Genomic DNA, 18,052 nt, shown 5'->3' with positions numbered 1-18,052 from the left:
CCCTGGCATTGCAGAGCAGGTGATTACACAGACAGTACCCTGCAGTGATGAAGTAAATAATGACCTGATTATTTGTGCCCTCTGAAGTGCAGGTCAGGCTCCATGGGAATGCCTCCTGGAGCCACTAAGTGTAATTACCAGTTAATCAGCAGGGACCTGTAATTATAGCAGTCAGAGAGTATTTAAGTGTGGAGGGTTTTCCCAGAGCTGTGCCAGTCAGCTCTGCTTGTCAGAGCCAGGGACTGCAGTGCCCAGGGAGCCCCAGTCACTTTGAGCCACCATAGATAGAGCCGCACTTGCCTCAGGACAGCAGAACAGTGGTCAGCCAAGGACCTGAAGCCAAATTAGTTTGTCTGAATCCCTGAGGGATCACTGAGTGCTGGGGCATGCCCCTGCCTGTGGATGCCCTGCTCCCATGGGACATCACGCTTTGCAGGCACTGCCCATTTGTCTTCTTGCCTCTTTCTTCTGCAGGGATCTGAGTGAGAACTTCATCCAGGCCATCCCCAGGAAAGCATTCCGTGGGGCCACCGACCTCAAGAACCTGTGAGTCCTGGCAGTGTTGGGCATGAGGGAGTTTGGGGTCAGGTCCAGTGGCAGTAGGCAGCAGAAGTGATCAGTAGCACTGCTTGCTCTCTGCCTGGGCTGTCCCAACAATTCTCCCTTTTTATCCCTTTCTCTTGCAGGCAACTGGACAAGAACCAGATCAGCTGCATTGAGGATGGGGCTTTCCGTGCCTTGCGGGGACTGGAGGTCCTGTAAGTGACTGGGGACAGGCTGGAGCCTCCAGTCTGCAACCTCGTGCAGGATGAGGGTGTCCTCGGGTGTCCCCACTCACTGGGATGCTGCAGGGACATTCCCAGCATGCCATTTCTCCCTTGGCTTGAGCAGGGGCTGACCAGGGTTCTGGTAGAGCTGCTGCAGGGCTGTGCTCCAGTGATTGATTGTGCCCCAGGGGGCCACCTGGGTACCAGTGGCTGTGGAGAGGAGAAGCCTGGAAAGGACAGCAAGTCCCGCTGGGCGTTTGGGCTGTCCCCAGCCTGTAGTTCTCCATTCATTCACTCTGTGCTAGGTTGCTCCCAGGGGTTAGTGCCACCTCGACCATCTCATGTTCCTATTTACAGCTTGTCTGCCCTGACCTGCCCTTCTTTGTCTTCCTGCAGGACCCTGAATAACAACAATATCACTTCAATTCCTGTGTCCAGCTTCAATCACATGCCCAAGTTGCGGACGTTGTGAGTGCCAGGGCTGTGGTGGTGGTGGGAGTGGCCTCCTAGGCTAGAGTGAGATGTCCCCAGCTCTGCTGCTGGTGCTGGTAGCTCAATAGTGCTGGGACAGCACCATGGCGATGGAATGGAGGGGACGCCCCTGCAGAGCATCCCCAAGTACTGCCAAGCAAAGTGGCCTTGGCAACTGTCACAGATGCTCTTGTCCTCTGTGTCTCCCTCTGAATCCCCCCAGCCTTTGGGATGAGGCAGGCTGGGCTATTCAGAGGGCAGTGGGGTGGGCAGGAGCTGTCCTGTGGCTGCTGACTGCTCCATCCATCCGCCTGCAGCCGCCTGCATTCCAACCATCTCTTCTGCGACTGCCACCTGGCCTGGCTCTCACAGTGGCTGCGCCAGCGCCCCACCATCGGGCTCTTCACCCAGTGCGCTGCTCCTGCCCAGCTTCGTGGCCTCAACATGGCTGAGATCCAAAAGAACGAGTTCAGCTGCTCTGGTGAGGGCGCAGGGGAGGTGGTGGGTGCCAGGGCAGGGACATGGGCCAGGGAAACAAGGCTTGTGCCACCAATGCAGCCCATCGCCACTCCCTGCCGTGTGCCCCAGCTCAGGGCCTCAGAACCCATGCTGTCATTTCATCTCAGGTCAGCACAGTCCTTGGTGTGGGGACAATATGGGGACAATGCCACCCTATCAGTGTGACAGTACATCAGTCTGTGCCTTTGGAGATTTTGCAGGGGGTTGGGGTGCACTATAAGAGCTTATGCACCTGCTCAAGGGTGCCATGAACTGTCCCTGGATGCTGAGCTGTCACCAGAGTCCCTTCTTCAGGGTGCTGCCACATTCTGGCCTGACTCAGCTCTTTGCAATTCCAATTCTGGCTGCTTCCCTGGCAGGACAAATGGACTCAGCACATGCCCAGCTCTGCAGCTTGTCCTCTGGCTCCTGCCCAGCTATGTGCACTTGCAGCAATGGCATTGTGGACTGTCGGGGCAAGGGGCTGACGGCCATCCCCGCCAACCTGCCAGAGACCATGACAGAGATGTGAGTATGGCCCCGCACTGTCACCAGCGGGCTCTGGGTGGCTCAGGACACTGGGTACACAGGAGCAGGCCGTGCAGCTCTGCCACTCCGCAGGGCAGCAGGCCTTCCTTGCCCCTCTTGCACACTGCCCAGATTTAGCCCTGGATTTAACTGCATTAAAAATGTAAATAGAGAAGTAATCTCCTTAGAGGAATCCAATTATGGTGCAAAGCCCCTGCTGGGATGGCCCACAAAGCATGTGGGAGGCAGCAGGCACCCCCAAACCTGAGGTGCTGGGGAGGAGAGGTGCCTCTTCCACCCCAGCCACTACGGTTCCCCCAGTCATGGCACCGCTCCCTCTTGGAGAAAGCCCCAGCCATAGGATGCAAGTTGTCTCTGGGCAGAATATTTCCGCTCCTGTGGGGTAACTTACTGCGACCTTAGGGGTTCTGCAGGCCCAGCTCTGTCAATGGGGTTCTGGGATTTGGCCAGCCCTAGAGCCCTCATCTCTCCCTATTCTCTTTGCAGACGTCTGGAACTCAATGGGATCAAGTCCATCCCCCCAGGAGCCTTCTCACCCTACAAGAAGCTGCGGAGGATGTAAGTGTGCAGCTCACCCTGACCACCCTTCACCCTGCTGGCCACTGCTGAGAGCTGACAGACATGGGGCACCTGCTGTGACACGGGTGCCCCGTATGGCAGCACTGGGAGGGGGTCTTGGATAACCCCAGCTCTGTATATTGGATGTCGGGGGTGGTCCCCTGGAACTAGCAGAAGGATGAGGACCTGGGACAAGAGAAGAGGGGACCAGGCCACCTTCTCCCTTTGGGTTTCAGAGACCTGAGCAACAACCAGATCTCGGAGATTGCCCCTGACGCCTTCCAGGGGCTGCGCTCCCTGAACTCCTTGTAAGTGCGTACCCTGGTGTGGGTGGGATGGGGTGGATGCTGTACCCCTTAACCATGGCCCACACCACTCCCCCCCAACTGTCTCACACCAGCCTTTTTTTCCCAGGGTGCTGTATGGCAACAAGATCACAGACCTGCCTAAAGGTGTCTTTGGAGGACTTTTTGCCCTGCAGCTGCTGTAAGTCACCAGTGGCTGTGTGGGATGCTTTTCAGGGACATAGGGAAGCAGGACTGAAGTCCCTAGCACCCATGGTGCAGGGAAGGGGTGTCCCCAGACTCAAGTCTTTCCCTCCCTGCCAGGCTTCTCAATGCCAACAAGATCAACTGTGTACGGGCAGATGCCTTCCAGGACCTGCAGAACCTCTCACTGCTCTCACTCTATGACAACAAGATCCAGAGCCTGGCCAAAGGCACGTTCACCTCCCTGCGGGCCATCCAGACTCTGTGAGTGTCCACACCAGCTCCCATGCCTGGGCAGGCGAGCCTCTGGGGGTAAAGCATCTCCAGGGCTGGAGCTGGTGGTGATCACCCACTGCTCCTGGTGGTGTGTCACCCACTGTCCCTGGCAGTGTATCACCTGCTGTCCCTGGCACAGGCACCTGGCCCAGAACCCTTTCATCTGTGACTGCAACCTGAAGTGGCTGGCGGATTTCCTCCGTGCCAACCCCGTGGAGACCAGCGGAGCCCGCTGTGCCAGCCCCCGGCGCTTGGCCAACAAGCGCATCGGCCAGATCAAGAGCAAGAAGTTCCGCTGCTCGGGTGAGAGCTGTCCCCAGCCCTGCCACAGGCGTCCTGCGGCATGGCTGTCCTCGGCCCTGTCACAGCCTGGTCTCTGTGTGCTCAGAGGGCTGATGTGCTTTCTTTTTTTTGCAGCCAAAGAGCAGTATTTCATCCCAGGTGAGCAGAGGAGCCACACACATGTGCATGGGGGTGTGCATGGTGCCCTTTTGGCCAGGCTGCCTGCAGGGATGTTGTGCCAGAGCCCCGTGCTCTGGCCCAGCAGAACCATGCTTCATTTCTCACGTGCTGGGTACCAGGATGTGCCGTGGCATCTCCCATCGTGCTGTTACCTGGATGGGCACAGAGGTCTCCCCAGGGTCCAGCTCTGTTTGCTGAAGGGTGGTTGGCAGTGCAGTGACCCGTGTACCCAGGACAAATATCTCTGTAGATAAGCTGCTTTGGGCATGGAGGAGAGTAATATGTGCACAGGGGCTGGAATGAGGGGAGCTGGAGAAGAAAATGAGATCAGTGGGGGAGAGGAGCAGTCCCCTGTGCCTCTGCCTGTGGGAGCCCACGCTGCCTTCACCATCACACAGGGACAGAGGATTACCATCTGAACAGTGAATGCAACAGTGATGTGATCTGCCCCCCAAAATGCCGCTGTGAATCTGGTGTGGTCGAGTGCTCCAACCTGAAACTCACCAAGATCCCAGATCGCATCCCGCAGTCCACAGCTGAGCTGTAAGAGTCTTCTCTCTCACTCTGCCTTCCCTCCTGCAGCAGGCACCTTGCTGGCACTGGGGTTTGGCTCGGGGTTTGGGCTGTACCAGGCACTTCGCAGCCATCTCCTGACCTCCCTGCTGCCCACTCCAGGCGCCTGAACAACAACGAAATCTCCATCCTGGAGGCCACTGGCATTTTCAAGAAACTCCCACATCTGAAGAAAATGTGAGTATTGGGCAGGCACAGCCATGTCAGGAGTGCCCAAGGGCTGGGAAGGCACCTGGGGGTCGTGATGCCAGGGCAGACTGGGGCGTGAAATGGAGGGTATGTCCCAACCTGAGGGTCCTCTGAGGGACTGGCATCACGGGGTGCTTAGTGAGATCTGGGGAAGGCAGAGTTCAGGATGAGGGTGATGGCAGAGCCCTCATCCCAGCCTGCTTTTCCCTCTTCACAGCAACCTCAGCAACAACAAGGTGTCGGAGATCGAGGATGGGGCATTTGAGGGGGCATCCTCTGTCAACGAGCTGCACCTCACTGTCAACCAGCTGGAGTCTGTGCGGAGTGGCATGTTCAGGGGCCTGGACGGGCTGAGGACACTGTGAGTCCCTTCCCCTCCATGAGCACCCGGATGGGGACGTCCTTACTCCTTGCCTCCCTGCAGGGCCAGCTCAGGATGCCTTGCTCACCAGCTGGCTGTATCCAGTGCTGGGGGGGCAGGTTTTTGCTGCTCAGGGACTTGCTCAGGCTCATTTTGCTGCCCAGCACTGAGGTGGGCACAGCCTGAGCACTGCTAAGGTGGGTTTCCCCCGTGGTGCCTGCCTGTGTTGTAGGTGCCTTTGTTCTCTTCCCTGTGCAGGATGCTGAGGAACAACCGCATTAGCTGCATCCACAACGACAGCTTCACAGGGCTGCGCAACGTCCGCCTGCTCTCCCTGTACGACAACCAGATCAGCACAATTGCACCTGGTGCCTTTGACACACTGCAGTCCCTCTCCACACTGTATGTCCTGGGCCCCAGGGGATGCCCCCAGCCTGTCTGCCTTGCATCAGAGGGCTGCAGGTCCACTTGCCTGGTGGTTGTTCAGGTGCTGCCCTTGTGCTCTTTCGAATGTGCAGGAACCTGCTTGCCAACCCCTTCAACTGCAACTGCCAGCTGGCCTGGCTGGGGGACTGGCTGCGCAAGAGGAAGATCGTGACAGGGAACCCTCGGTGCCAAAACCCTGACTTCCTCCGGCAGATCCCGCTCCAGGATGTGGCTTTTCCTGACTTCAGGTGTGAGGAAGGTAACTCATGGGCCCTGCAGCACCAAGGGTGAGGGGAGACCAGGCTGCTCCTCCCAGGATGACACCATGCTCCTTGTCCCAGCACCATCCTTGCTGCCAGGATGTGCCTGTGGCAATGTAGCTCAGGGGGCCCCATGAATGCCCTCTCCTAAGGATACGAAAGTTTCCCTTCCTGGTTCCCAGCCCTTGGGCACTCACATATCCACTCTGAAGCCAGAAGAGGAGTTTGCACCCGCTGCACCTTGGGGCTCTTGTATGTAGGTGGGTCCATGCTGGCAAACGCTGTGCCCTAGGGGCTGACAGCAGCAGATGTGGAGGCAAAGCCCACTGGGATTCATCCTGCTCCTTCCCGCTTTCCCTTCTCAGCCTTGCACATGCACCGGAGCTGGCAGTGGGCAGATGGAGCAGACGGGGAGTGTGCGTGGGGAGTAAAACCTCTTTTTATGTTTTTTTTTTTTTAATTTAGAGCAGCTTTTGAGCCCTCTGGAAAATATTTACAAACAAATCATCCTTTCTTCTGCTTTCCCTCCTCCACCACATCAAAGTCTGAAGGGTTGCATCCTGTGCCTTTCCTAGCAGTGCGAGATAGCGTACGGTTGTCCCAGAGATGCCTTTCCCACAGGATTCCAGCATCATGGCAGGGAGGGGGAGGAATGCCAGCTCCTCTGGCTGCTCAGCATAGGCTCCACTTCATCTAACCTGTGTCTGGGAGATGGAGGTTGTTTCAGGAGGATTTGCAGGGCTGAGCCCCTTCTTCTGTGCCCTTACCTATGTTTTCCCTATGACTGCATTTTTGCATGAAAATGGTGAAAATCAGCAGCCCTGAGCTGGGTGGTTGTATCCACACCAGTGGGGCAGGCAACTTCTGGGTGCAGGAGCAATTCCTGCACTGCTAACTCCTGACTGCTATTGCCTGCAGCACCCTGCTTTGGAGGCAGGGGAAGATGGTTGGCATGGGAGGGGAGCCATCCTAGGCAAGCATGAGGCATTGAATGTGGCCTCACACAGTGCCCAAGGGCTGGACCCTGGTGACCTGGTGGCTTTCCATGCCCGGTGCAGGTAAGGAGGAGACCAGCTGCATCCCCCGGCCCCAGTGCCCTCAGGAATGCACCTGCCTCGACACGGTTGTCCGCTGCAGCAACAAGCACCTCAAGGCCCTGCCCAAGGGGATCCCCAAGAATGTCACAGAGCTGTGAGTAGTGGGCAAGTACCCAAGCTCTCCTTCTAACCCTTCATCAGCTTTACTCTGGGTGAGGGGCCTCTGCTGTGGGGTTGCAGGTGTCAGGGCAGAGACTCCTGGGCTCCTCCCCACGACCCCATCCTGGCCTGGTAGTGGGAGTAGGACCCCACCCATCCAAGGTATCCTGTCCAGCCCCAACACCAGCAAGTGTCTCAGCAAAAGTCTCTCTGATGATTCAGGGCTATCGGGGGTATTGTGCAAGAGGTGTTGTCACCCAGCAACTGAGACCCTTGTGTTTGGCCCTTGAGAGGGGACAGTGAGGGACAACCACCCCCTGCAGCTGTGGTCCCCGTGCAGCCATGCAGCTCAGGGCTCGGTGGTTCCCAGGAGCCTGCCATCTGCAGCAGGGACAGGGGCACCCTGTCTTTGCCATTCCCTCTCACCACAGCTGCAGGGATGCCTTGGCAGCACCGGCCTCAAGCACATGGGCAATGGGATGTAGTTTGCTTGGAGTCCGGCACCCATCAGTGTGGGTGTCAAGGAGATAGCCATGCAGCCATGCTGGAGCTGGATGTGCAGGCTCTGTGATGCCCATCGCCATGAAAGGGGCTCTGTATACATCTGGGTTGAGGGGTGACAGCAAGTCCTGTGTGCAGGGGGTGCAGGCACTGGTTGGGCACTTGTATATATGCATACCACCCCTGCAGCCCCCTCCACTGTCTTGCACACTCCTCCTCTCTGCATCCTGCGCCATCTCTCACATTCTCACACATGCCTTGGGAATGGTTACAGCCTCCCACGCTCCCATCAGATGTGTAAACGTGGCACATTGCTGGCTGTGCCTGCACACGTAGGCTGCGGGGAGAGTGTCCCCAGGGACATGCCTGCAAACTCTGGTGTGCTCATGCACTCACACACTAGCTCCCCTGCCAGCCCAGGAGTCCCCTGAAAGCCCCTTGAGCTCTGGGTGCAGGAGGGAGGTGATGCTAAAGATGCTTCTTGAAGCCTGTAGTCCGCAGTGGTGCACAGGAGAAAGAGGGGGAAGAGGGAGGGATCTCCTGCTTCTCAGTCACTCCAAGGTGCTTTTGTTCTCCCTTGCAGCTACCTGGATGGAAATCAGTTCACTCAGGTCCCGGGGCAACTCTCTACCTTCAAGTATCTGCAGCTTGTGTAAGTAGCCAGGAGCAGGAACCCAGGCAGCTGGAGGCACTGCTGGAACTTGTGGGTGAGGGCAGGGGCTGTCTCCATGGTGTGTGATCCTGAGGAGGGGTCTGGCAGTGTGCAGGGACCCCTGACATCCCTCTGTGTCCCCCCTCTGCTCTGGAACACAACTGACTGGCAGTGATGCTCAGCCTCTGGCTGCTCACCACCTGGTGCCGGGCACGGAACAGAGAGGGGACAAGTGGCATTGCTGCCATCACCTTGTGTGACAGCCCTGCTGCTCCCTTGGAGGCTGTGCTGTGCTGCTGTTTACACCCCACTGCAGCTGAGCAGGCTGGGGAGCAGTGAGAGGGGACAGGGCCCATCTGGCTTCAAGCCCTGGGGTTTCTGTTTTCCAGAGATCTGAGCAACAACAAGATCAGCTCCCTGAGCAACTCGTCCTTCACCAACATGAGCCAGCTCACCACCCTGTAAGTGAGGTCCCTGCGGTGCCACACTGGGCTGCAGCCCAGCTGAGCTGTGCGGGCTGTTCTGGGGGACCCTGAAGACTGGGGGGTGCTGGGGATACCAGGGTCTCCACCCTCTGCCTGGGTGAAGCTGTGGTTTGAGATGCAGCACGGGCAGTGTGTAGCCCAGGGTGTGTTCCTTGCGACACACACAGCTGTGTTGCCTGCTTCCCTTCCACAGGATCCTCAGCTACAACTCCCTGCAGTGCATCCCTCCTCTGGCTTTCGAGGGCCTCCGCTCCCTGCGGCTGCTGTAAGTACCTGCCCAAAGCCTACTCACAGCCCTGCTTGGCCCCTTCGCTGCTGCTGTCCATGTCCCTGTGTCCCCTGTGCCCACTTGGAGCTGGGTGCATGCAGATGGGCAGGTAGAGGCTGCAGGAGGAGCACAGGAAGGTTCGTCTGCTCTCACAGCAGGTGGTGCATTTGCAACAGTGACAATGTGGTGGTGTCTAGCTCTGCCACCCACACCTGGACCTGTGGGATGGGGCCACAGTCCTTGCTGCCCACCTTGGAGTCCTGGGCATTGCAGGACCTTCTGTTCTCTGCAGGTCTCTCCATGGCAATGACATTTCCAGCCTCCCCGAGGGCATCTTCGCAGATGTCACCTCCCTGTCCCACCTGTGAGTATCTTCTCCCACGCCTCAGGGCTCAGGGCTGGATGCAGGCTCCATAGACCTTGGCTTCTCTGAAGGGTGACCTGCCTTCTCCCCTCTTCTCTGGGCTGGTACCTGTGACATAATTTGTTGGATAGTGCTGTGACCTGCTGCCCATGCTCAGGCTCAGATCCAGGTGTACAGCTGAGTCTGCCAGTGCTGCTGGGATGTCCCTATGGTCTTAGGTGGATGTGGTGTGGGGTCCTTCCCCAACCCATCAAATCTCTGGGGTCCCCCAAGATGTAGGCCAAGCCATGCAAAGTAGTGTCACAGCTGTGGGTTGGCAAGGGCTGCTCTGACACACACCAGGGTGTTGTTAGCCTTTTGCCAGTGCACTTACCCACAACAGCCCCCTAATCTGTCATCAGGTGTCCTCCTGCCAGTGGTGGTGTTTCAGCTGCTCTTTGAGTGAGCCTGCAGGCCAGGAGCATTGCCCTATACCCACCACCCGGGGCCAGGATGTAACTTTGCTCAGTGTCTTTTTGGTGCTCTCCCTGTCTCCTAACTAAACTCTTCCCAGCTGCCTTCTCCTGGTATCCTGGGCGTCTCAGGCTGTTCCTTTAGTCTGCAAAGAGCAGTTTGATACCCAGTCGTGGCCTCCTTGTTTTTTGGGGAGCAACGCTGCTTTCTGTGCTCCAGTTTCCCTTGGCCATGCTGCTTTCACTGCAGACAGCTGGCACTGCCAGTTCCCACAGGCTGAGCTGTGTCACAGCCGGTGCTGCAGGTGCTGTAGGACCAGGTTAGTCAGCCCCAGCAGATCTGCTGTCCCTACTGCCTGCTCTCTGGGCTGCCATCTCCTTTTGTCACATGTGTTGGTCACACCAGCCCTCCATCACTGCTGACCTTTGCAGTCAAGGGAGATTCAGAGACATCCAGGCCCTCCACCTTCCACATCCTCCTCTGCTTCCATATCCTTCTCTTCTGTGGAGCAGAACAACCCTCCAGGCTCCTTCTTTCCCAGAGCAATTCCCTGCTTTCCCCCAATGCTGTCTGCACAAGCCCTGGCCGTGACCCACTGCTCATTCCCACCAGCCTATTCCTGTGTCTCTGTCCTGCAGGCTTGTGCAGCAAAGCTGGGGCTGGCCCTGCAGCTCCCGTGCAGGTCCTGTTGTTTCTGCATGGCCTCAAGGTACTTTGTCCAGTTTGCTGGCCCCAGGCAGCTTTGCCTGTGTTCTGGAGAAGGACTGCCAAGAATTTCTGTGTGGGCAGTGGAGGAGAGCCCCAGGGCAGAGCACGGAGCACTGGACGGGCCGTGGGTCTGGCAGCAGGGTGGTGTAACTGGACAGCGTTGTGGGGCTCTGTGTCCCAGTCCTCCCATTGTGGACAGCACCTCTGGCGGGTTCAGAAATGGAGGAGCACTGGTTTGCCCATCATGTGGCATCCTCGTCAAGTGACAGAGTTGTGCCCAGTTCCCTCTGTGTGGCAGCAGGTGCAATTTTGCCTCTCTCCTCGTGCAGAGCCATCGGGGCCAACCCCCTGTACTGCAGTTGCAACCTGCGCTGGCTCTCCAGCTGGGTCAAGACGGGGTACAAGGAGCCAGGCATTGCCCGCTGCGCTGGGCCCCCCGACATGGAAGGAAAGCTGCTGCTCACCACCCCTGCCAAGAAATTTGAGTGCCAAGGTGAGAGGTGCCCATGCTGTCTATCTGTACCCTCCTCTGGGCACCAAGCAGAGCGATGCTTTGGCTCCAGGATTTTGTCTGTTGAGCTGCCCTGTGGAGGAGGGGGACCAGGTTGCTTCCATCCTCTTACCTGACTGGTGGCACGTCCCCAGTGACTGAGCAAACCTGTGGCTGTCCCATTGCCTGGTGCAAAGCCCCTTGGAGAGGCTCTGCTCCCAGCAACCCCAGAGGCTCTGGGGAGCAACCCCAGGTGCCCACAAAAGGACACGTCCCCATCGCTCCTCACACTGACGGTCATCTCCATGCCTCCCATCCCACAGGCCCACCTGCCCTGAGCGTCCAGGCCAAGTGCAACCCCTGCCTCTCCAGCCCCTGTCAGAATCAGGGCACCTGCCACAATGACCCCCTTGGCTCCTACCGCTGTGCCTGTCCCAATGGCTACAAGGTACCCTAGTCCCAGGGGTCCCCAGTGCGTGGGGATGTGTCCCTGCAGAGGACAGGGGAACAGAGCAGAGCCTCTGCCATGCCCCTGAGGCTTGCTGCCTGTGGGACCGCCTGCCCTCCCTGTGTGCCACAGCATCCTGCTGAGTGGGATGGGGAGAGCTGGGCAGGTGCTGAGGCACCCTCCTCCCTCCCACCTTTCCATCCTTCCCCAGGGCAGGGACTGCGAGGTGGCACTCAGTGGCTGCTCCTCCAACCCCTGTGCCAATGGGGGGACCTGCCAGCCTCAGGAGGGGGAAGGAGCTGGGTTCAGGTGAGTGCTGGACAGGAACTGATGAAAAGTGGTGTTTGGGCAGTAGCACGGGACCCTGGCATCCCATGGAGAGAAGTTCCGATACTTCCTTTCCTCTTGCATGCTCCCTTGGGCATATAGCTGGGATATTGCATTTGAATGGGAGCTCCAGCTCATGTTGTCTGACTCCTCTTCCCCATGCCCCCCAGCCCAAAAGACTCCTGTGCTGAGGTCAGTGGGGGAGAGGAGGGTACCGTCACCACAGGAGGCAGGGGGAGATAGAGGGGTTTGGGACTGGGGCTGGCTGCTGTGCTTCTGGAGTCTGCTGCTCCCTGCGGGGCTGCCTTACCCTCACACAACCCTCACTGCCCTGAATGCTTTAGGCCATTCTGGGAATCAGGCTGCAATAAGGAGCTGAAAATAGTTGGCAGGCTGGGGGTGAGGAGGTAGGCTGTGCAGCCCCACCCTGTGCTGAGAGGCCTCTCAGCCTGTTGTCGTGGCAACACAGCATCCTCGGGCAGGCTGTGCTGCCACCCACCCCTGTGCCCAGTGTTTGACAGGAGGACACCAAACCCAGCTATTTGCCAAGGTCCTGTGCTGGTCATTTTGGGGGAGTCATCCCAAAATGTTCCATTTAATTTTCCTCCTTGACACTGCCCTGACCCTGTGGCAGGTGCCTGTGCCCAGTGGGCTTCGAGGGTCCAAGCTGCCACACCACCAGTGACCCCTGCAAGGAGCACAGCTGCGAGAATGGGGGCTCCTGTGTGCCCAGTGCCACCAACTACACCTGCCTTTGTCCTGCCCACTACACAGGTACCTGGAGTGGAGGCTAGCCATCCCTAAATGGCACTGACCTGGCATGGGAATGTGCCCAGTGCTTCTACCCACCCACGAGGGCTAAATAGCTCCTCTGCTTGCTGTCTCAGTGCCTATCACCATGGCCTCTGGGCTCAGCTGTCTTCAGTTTGGGTACACCCAGCTGAACCCCCACACCCTGGGATACCCTCAGTGCCTGGCTCAGGCAGGAGCTGCCTCCAGGGGAGGAGAACTCTGTGCTCATGGGGTGAAAGGTGTGGGCTTGGCATGGGGGCTGGGGCCGCTCCTCTGGTCCTGGAGCTGCTGGGCACCCCCTCTTCTGCCTTGCAGGGGAATTCTGTGAGCAGCTGCCCAATTTCTGCTCAGATGAGCTCAACCCCTGCCAGCATGACTCCACCTGCATCTCCACCAGCCAGGGGCCAAGGTGAGCCCCCTCCTTTGCAAACCACTTTTTTCTGGCTGTCTAGGGATGTGGGTAGATTTGCTTTTTGGGACTGCAGTGAGGGGGCATGGAGAGGGGGGGTTACAAGGGGAGGAGCAGGCACCCACTGGTGCAAGGGGGAAGGAAGGGGCAGCCTCGAGCCCCCCACCTGTCCCAGGTGTGAATGTGCACCCGGCTATGTGGGGAGCAACTGCAGCGAGGACTTCGACGACTGCCAGGACCACCGGTGCCAGAACAACGCCCGCTGCCTGGATGAGGTGAATGGCTACTCCTGCCTCTGCACCGAGGGCTACAGGTACCACCAGGAAGACTTGGGACACCTGGGCTAGTGGGGATGGTTATGTGTCACTGTGCAGAAGGGACAAGTCCTGGCTACCACATCCATCCATCCATCCATCCATCCATCCATCCATCCATCCATCCATTCATCCTTCCTCAGTGTGAGAGGAAGGAGTGAGGCTGGGAGTGTGTGTCTCTGGGGGTGGAGGCTGGGAGGAGCCAGCATCACTGGGGAGGGACCCCAGGGCACAGCTCAGCATCCAGGCATCCCTCTGATGCCAGTGTCTGGGAGAGCCTCCCCAGGGACCCCAAATCAGGGCTGTGCTGTCAGAGCCCTATGGGGCATTGGGCAGGGTGTAGGGCTCTTCCCCAGCCCTCAGCCCAGCAGCACCCTTGGCCCCACAGTGGCCAGCTTTGCGAGATGCCGCCCCACTCCGCCGGCCAGCCTGGCCTCTGTGAGCGAGCTGAATGCCAGAACGGGGCCCCATGTGTGGAGCGGGGCGCCCGCGCCCTGTGCCAGTGCCTGCCTGGCTTCGGTGGCCCCAAATGTGAGAAGCTGCTGAGTGTCAACTTTGTGGACCGTGACACATACCTGCAATTCACTGACCTGCAAGACTGGCCCCGGGCCAATATCACCCTTCAGGTGAGAGCTGGGGGGGCATGAGGGCATTGAGGGATGGCATTGGGGGTCTGCCCCAGGGATGTGGGCTCCCACCTCTCTCTCTGGCAGGTCTCCACTGCTGAAGGCAATGGCATCCTGCTGTACAATGGTGACAGCGACCACATGGCTGTGGAGCTGTACCAAGGCCATGTGAGGGTCAGCTATGACCCTGGCACCCACCCGAGCTCAGCCATCTACAGGTACCTGGCACCCCTTCCCCACTCACTGGGGACCTCCACCCCCATTGCATCAGCCTGGGGGCATCCCCAGTGACCCAGCCATCCCTGCCAGTGCTGAGACCATCAACGACGGGCAGTTCCACACTGTGGAGCTGGTGACCTTCGACCAGATGGTGAACCTGTCCATCGATGGTGGCAGCCCCATGACCATGGACAACTCGGGCAAGCACTACACGCTGAATAGTGAGGCTCCCCTCTACGTGGGAGGTAGGACAGGGACTGGGTGATGGAGGGCATGGGGGGCATCTGGGTGCGCTGATGGTCCTGCTCTCCCCAGGAATGCCTGTGGATGTCAACTCGGCCGCCTTCCGCCTCTGGCAGCTTCTCAATGGCACCAGCTTCCACGGGTGCATCCGCAACCTCTACATCAACAATGAGCTGCAGGACTTCACCAAGACACGGATGACGCCAGGGGTGGTGCCGGGGTGCGAGCCCTGCCGCAAGCTCTACTGCCTGCATGGCATCTGCCAGCCCTCAGGCGCCCAGGGCCCCGTCTGCCACTGTGAGCCTGGCTGGGACGGGCCCCACTGCGACCAGCCTCGCGGCGGGCCCTGCCAGGGGCACAAGTGAGTGCCCTTGCCCCATTGTCTACCCTACCCACCCCTCCCACCGGCTGCCCACCCTGCCCTATGGCTGGTTCCTGGTGCTGTCGTGTCAGTCCCGTGCCATCACAGCGGTGCCGTGTCACGACACTGCCCTGCCACGCTACTAGCACTGTGTTGTGCCAGGCTGTTCTGTGCTGGTGCCGTGCCAGAGCCACACCTGTGCTGTGCCACGACGGCTGTATTGTACCAGGTGGTGCTGTACCAGTTGCAGTGCAATAAAACCAGTTGCTGTGCTGGTGCTTGGCCACACCATGCTCACTCCTGGTGGGCTGTGCATGCTGGTGCCATGCCGTGCCACGCCAGCAGGTCCTGACAGCACCATGTGCCCACAGGTGTGTGCACGGGCTTTGCCTGCCCCTTGATGCCCTCTCCTACAGTTGCCAGTGCCATGAGGGCTACCAGGGTGCGCTCTGCAACCAGCCTGCCGAACCACCCGACCCCTGCCGCCACCAGCCCTGTGTCCATGGCCACTGCCACCTCACCCCAGGTGGCCAGCCCACCTGCGAGTGCCATGATGGCTACACTGGAGCCCTCTGTGACCAAGGTAGGTGCTGAGGAGGTGGGTGTCCAGGGAAGGCAGACCCATGCCACGACACCAGGCTGACCGCTGCTGTTCCACCATCCCGCAGAGCCAGAGTGCCGTGGGGAGCCGGTGCGGGACTACCACCAGGTGCAGCGGGGCTATGCCATCTGCCAGACGACGCGGCCGGTGGCCTGGGTGGAGTGCCGGGGGACCTGCGGCGGCCCTGACGCCAGTTGCTGCACTGGGCTGCGGCTCCGGCGCAGGAAATACGCCTTCGAGTGCAGCAACGGTTCCACCTTTGTGGAGGAGGTGGAGAAGCCCAGCAAGTGTGGCTGCAGCCAGTGCCTCTGAGCAGCCACCGGCCCTGCAGAGCCGCGGGGCTCGCGGGGAGACCCCCCTGAGCCAAGGACTTCACTTTACGCTACAGCCGTGGTGCTGCTCTCTGGGTGCTCCGAACTGCAGCTGCATCTGAGGAGCCCAGCAGAGGGTAGAGCTGGTGCATCTAGAAGGTTGGGAAGGAAACAGAAAAAAAAGAAAAAAAAAAAAAGAAAAAAAAGAAAAAAAAGGAAAAAACCCCACAAACAAAGCAAATGTGTAGATAGAGAATTTTTTTAAGAACTGCAGCTACACAGATGTGTGGATATGGAGTGGGCACCCTGCCCAGCTGCCCCATCCTCTCCCTGTGGCACTCTGTCTCCCTGCCAGTAAAGCCCCACAGCCATGGAGGGCAGTGCCTGCATCCTGGGTGAGTCCCCTCCCTGGCAGCCCAGTCCCTTGCATCAGCCCAGAAATCTGAGGGCTTTTCCAGTCCCTGGGACAGGAGGAGGGAGGCCTGACCTGGCAGAACCTTGTGATCTATGGCAAGCCATGGCTTACAGTAGGCCCCGTGGTATAGCCAGTGTCCTGCAGTCCTGGTGAGCCCAGACCTGGTTTCCTGTCCTCTCCTCCAGCAACCCTGGTCTCTTCCCCTGCAGGGTGCTGGAGCCCAAAGTACCCCAGATAACGTCCCCAGCTCCATGGCCCCAGCATGACCCTCTGGTGACACCCCCAGTCTGTGCATGCTGGCTGGGCTCTGCAGCCATGCAGAGCATGCACAGGTCCAGCCCACGGTGGTCACATCAGGGCCACACTGGTGGAGCAGGACCAGGGCAGTGCCAGTTCAGGGCACACTGAATGAGAGACAGGCATCAGTGCACAGATGTTCCTGAGGGTTCTAGTGCCAACCTGTCCTGTGCCATGGGGTCAGCACTGTGCCATTCCTGTGGAGAGGACCCCAAATACCCCTGGCTCAGCCAGGTGGCTCTGCTCAGAGGTGGGAGCTGTGTGAGGGCAGCACAGAAATCCTTTTTCCAGGCTCTGTCCTAGGGGAGCAGGCCTGCAGCTAGGCGAAAGTTCCCCATGTCCCACTGACCCCACCAGCAGGAGCAAGAGGCTGCTGGGACAGGTGGGATGCAGGTTTGCCATGCCCATCACCGGGGCCTTAGTCCTGTGCATGCCAAGTTGAAGAGGCTGAAGATGTCTAAATTTGCAAGCCTGGAGCCAACATCACTATCAGGGCAGGACCCAGCAGCTCTTGGACTCAAGTGCCCATTCCCAGCATCTCTCCAAAGCTCAGAGTGCCAGGGCATGTGCTGGGCTGGTAGGAGCAGGGGCACACGGGGAGCTCCTGCCGGGGTACTGCATGCACCCAATATCCACAGCAGCATCACCTCTACGAGTGTGGGGGCCAAGGACAGTGGGGGCCCAGGCTGGGACACTGCACATGGCTGGACAGTGAAACACCACATCGCCCTGGTGGACAGACTCATCCCAGAGCTGCAGTCCTGGGTCTCTCCATCACACCGCTCCAGCACTTTGGCTTCAGGTCTGCACTGCCAGCTGTGGCCAGGCTGCAGGCACCTCCACTGGATACACCCAGCTCTGCAGGTGCTGTCACCATCCCTGCTCACCACTGGCATCCAGGGCATCACCACCACCACAGGGATGTGTTTCTGCCACAAATGCCCTCTCCATGGGAGCTCCTCTGCACAGAGGAGCTGGGATGCGTCTCATTTTGCCTGTGGCCCAGCCGGGGCTTGGTTGTGTTGTGTTTCTGTTCTTGCTGTATGCTAACCGCTAAAGTATCTCTTTATACAGAATACTTACAGATTCTAATATATATTTGTATTTCATTTTGTTATAGTATTTTTATATGTTTGGGGTCAACAAATGATGTTTTCTTTTTGTTTACAGATGCTACTGGGCAGGAAATTGACGGTGGCTTTGTTTGGCCCGTGGGGTTTGTGTGTGTCACTATTGAAGACGCTGGTTTGTACTAGGCTGGCGAGGGAGGCACTGGGCATCCTTCCGCTGGCAGAGGCTGTATTGTTTTAGGAGATGTTTGGTATTGTCTATGTTGTCTTCCATGTGAACATGACATTTATTCATTCAGAGGCTTGGCCTCTTCTTTCCTGTGGGCAGAAGGGAGAAGCTGGTGCCTGGGAGCTGCTAAGTATGTGAGGAGGCGGCACAAGATGGAAAGAGGTGGTTGTGCCTTGGGGGATGATTTCCTACTCCTGGAGCAGCCCTGGCCAGCACTTCTGGCCAAAGCATTGCCCCCATGGTGCAGGAACAAGCAGCCGGGGTTATCCATGCAATGCCTTGCAAAAGCTGCCATCACTGCCAAGGTCTTGCATGTGGGAAACTGAAGGGTCAGTGCCTGCTTGGGGATGGAATGGCTCCAGGGGAAACTGGGCACTTGTAAGTCTCTGGGGAAG

The 18,052-nt window shown here is 58.6% G+C and overlaps 1 protein-coding gene across 2 annotated transcripts in view; it reads left to right on the top strand.

The window, feature by feature from the left end:
• The window catches only part of SLIT1 (slit guidance ligand 1), a 60,027-nt gene extending 42,253 nt beyond the window's left edge, over positions 1-17,774 (top strand). Inside the window, exons 5-38 of one of the 2 annotated variants that reach the window (XR_010722274.1) lie at positions 475-546; positions 687-758; positions 1,164-1,235; positions 1,556-1,719; positions 2,117-2,264; positions 2,772-2,843; positions 3,080-3,151; positions 3,258-3,329; positions 3,452-3,595; positions 3,747-3,910; positions 4,025-4,048; positions 4,468-4,612; positions 4,745-4,819; positions 5,049-5,192; positions 5,451-5,594; positions 5,711-5,877; positions 6,937-7,069; positions 8,159-8,227; positions 8,617-8,688; positions 8,906-8,977; positions 9,273-9,344; positions 10,835-10,998; positions 11,319-11,443; positions 11,655-11,752; positions 12,405-12,544; positions 12,878-12,971; positions 13,147-13,284; positions 13,674-13,911; positions 13,999-14,129; positions 14,221-14,375; positions 14,446-14,734; positions 15,106-15,317; positions 15,403-16,041; positions 17,529-17,774. Coding sequence is in view for 1 of the 2 variants with exons in the window: in XM_066191081.1 (XP_066047178.1) it covers positions 475-546; positions 687-758; positions 1,164-1,235; positions 1,556-1,719; positions 2,117-2,264; positions 2,772-2,843; positions 3,080-3,151; positions 3,258-3,329; positions 3,452-3,595; positions 3,747-3,910; positions 4,025-4,048; positions 4,468-4,612; positions 4,745-4,819; positions 5,049-5,192; positions 5,451-5,594; positions 5,711-5,877; positions 6,937-7,069; positions 8,159-8,227; positions 8,617-8,688; positions 8,906-8,977; positions 9,273-9,344; positions 10,835-10,998; positions 11,319-11,443; positions 11,655-11,752; positions 12,405-12,544; positions 12,878-12,971; positions 13,147-13,284; positions 13,674-13,911; positions 13,999-14,129; positions 14,221-14,375; positions 14,446-14,734; positions 15,106-15,317; positions 15,403-15,647 (4,198 nt within the window). In the remaining variant the exon portion in view is untranslated. Of the gene's footprint in view, positions 1-474; positions 547-686; positions 759-1,163; positions 1,236-1,555; positions 1,720-2,116; positions 2,265-2,771; positions 2,844-3,079; positions 3,152-3,257; positions 3,330-3,451; positions 3,596-3,746; positions 3,911-4,024; positions 4,049-4,467; positions 4,613-4,744; positions 4,820-5,048; positions 5,193-5,450; positions 5,595-5,710; positions 5,878-6,936; positions 7,070-8,158; positions 8,228-8,616; positions 8,689-8,905; positions 8,978-9,272; positions 9,345-10,834; positions 10,999-11,318; positions 11,444-11,654; positions 11,753-12,404; positions 12,545-12,877; positions 12,972-13,146; positions 13,285-13,673; positions 13,912-13,998; positions 14,130-14,220; positions 14,376-14,445; positions 14,735-15,105; positions 15,318-15,402 lie in introns of both variants that reach the window. The other variant, XM_066191081.1, reaches the window with a different exon arrangement.
• The last annotated feature ends 278 nt before the right edge of the window (positions 17,775-18,052 follow it).

Source organism: Chamaea fasciata, unplaced genomic scaffold (genome assembly GCF_029207755.1).
Source record: "Chamaea fasciata isolate MVZ Bird 193981 ecotype frontalis unplaced genomic scaffold, bChaFas1.0.hap1 SCAF_9, whole genome shotgun sequence".
In the NCBI taxonomy this organism is placed as follows: domain Eukaryota; kingdom Metazoa; phylum Chordata; class Aves; order Passeriformes; family Sylviidae; genus Chamaea; species Chamaea fasciata.
This window is presented reverse-complemented; position numbering and strand designations above follow the sequence as displayed.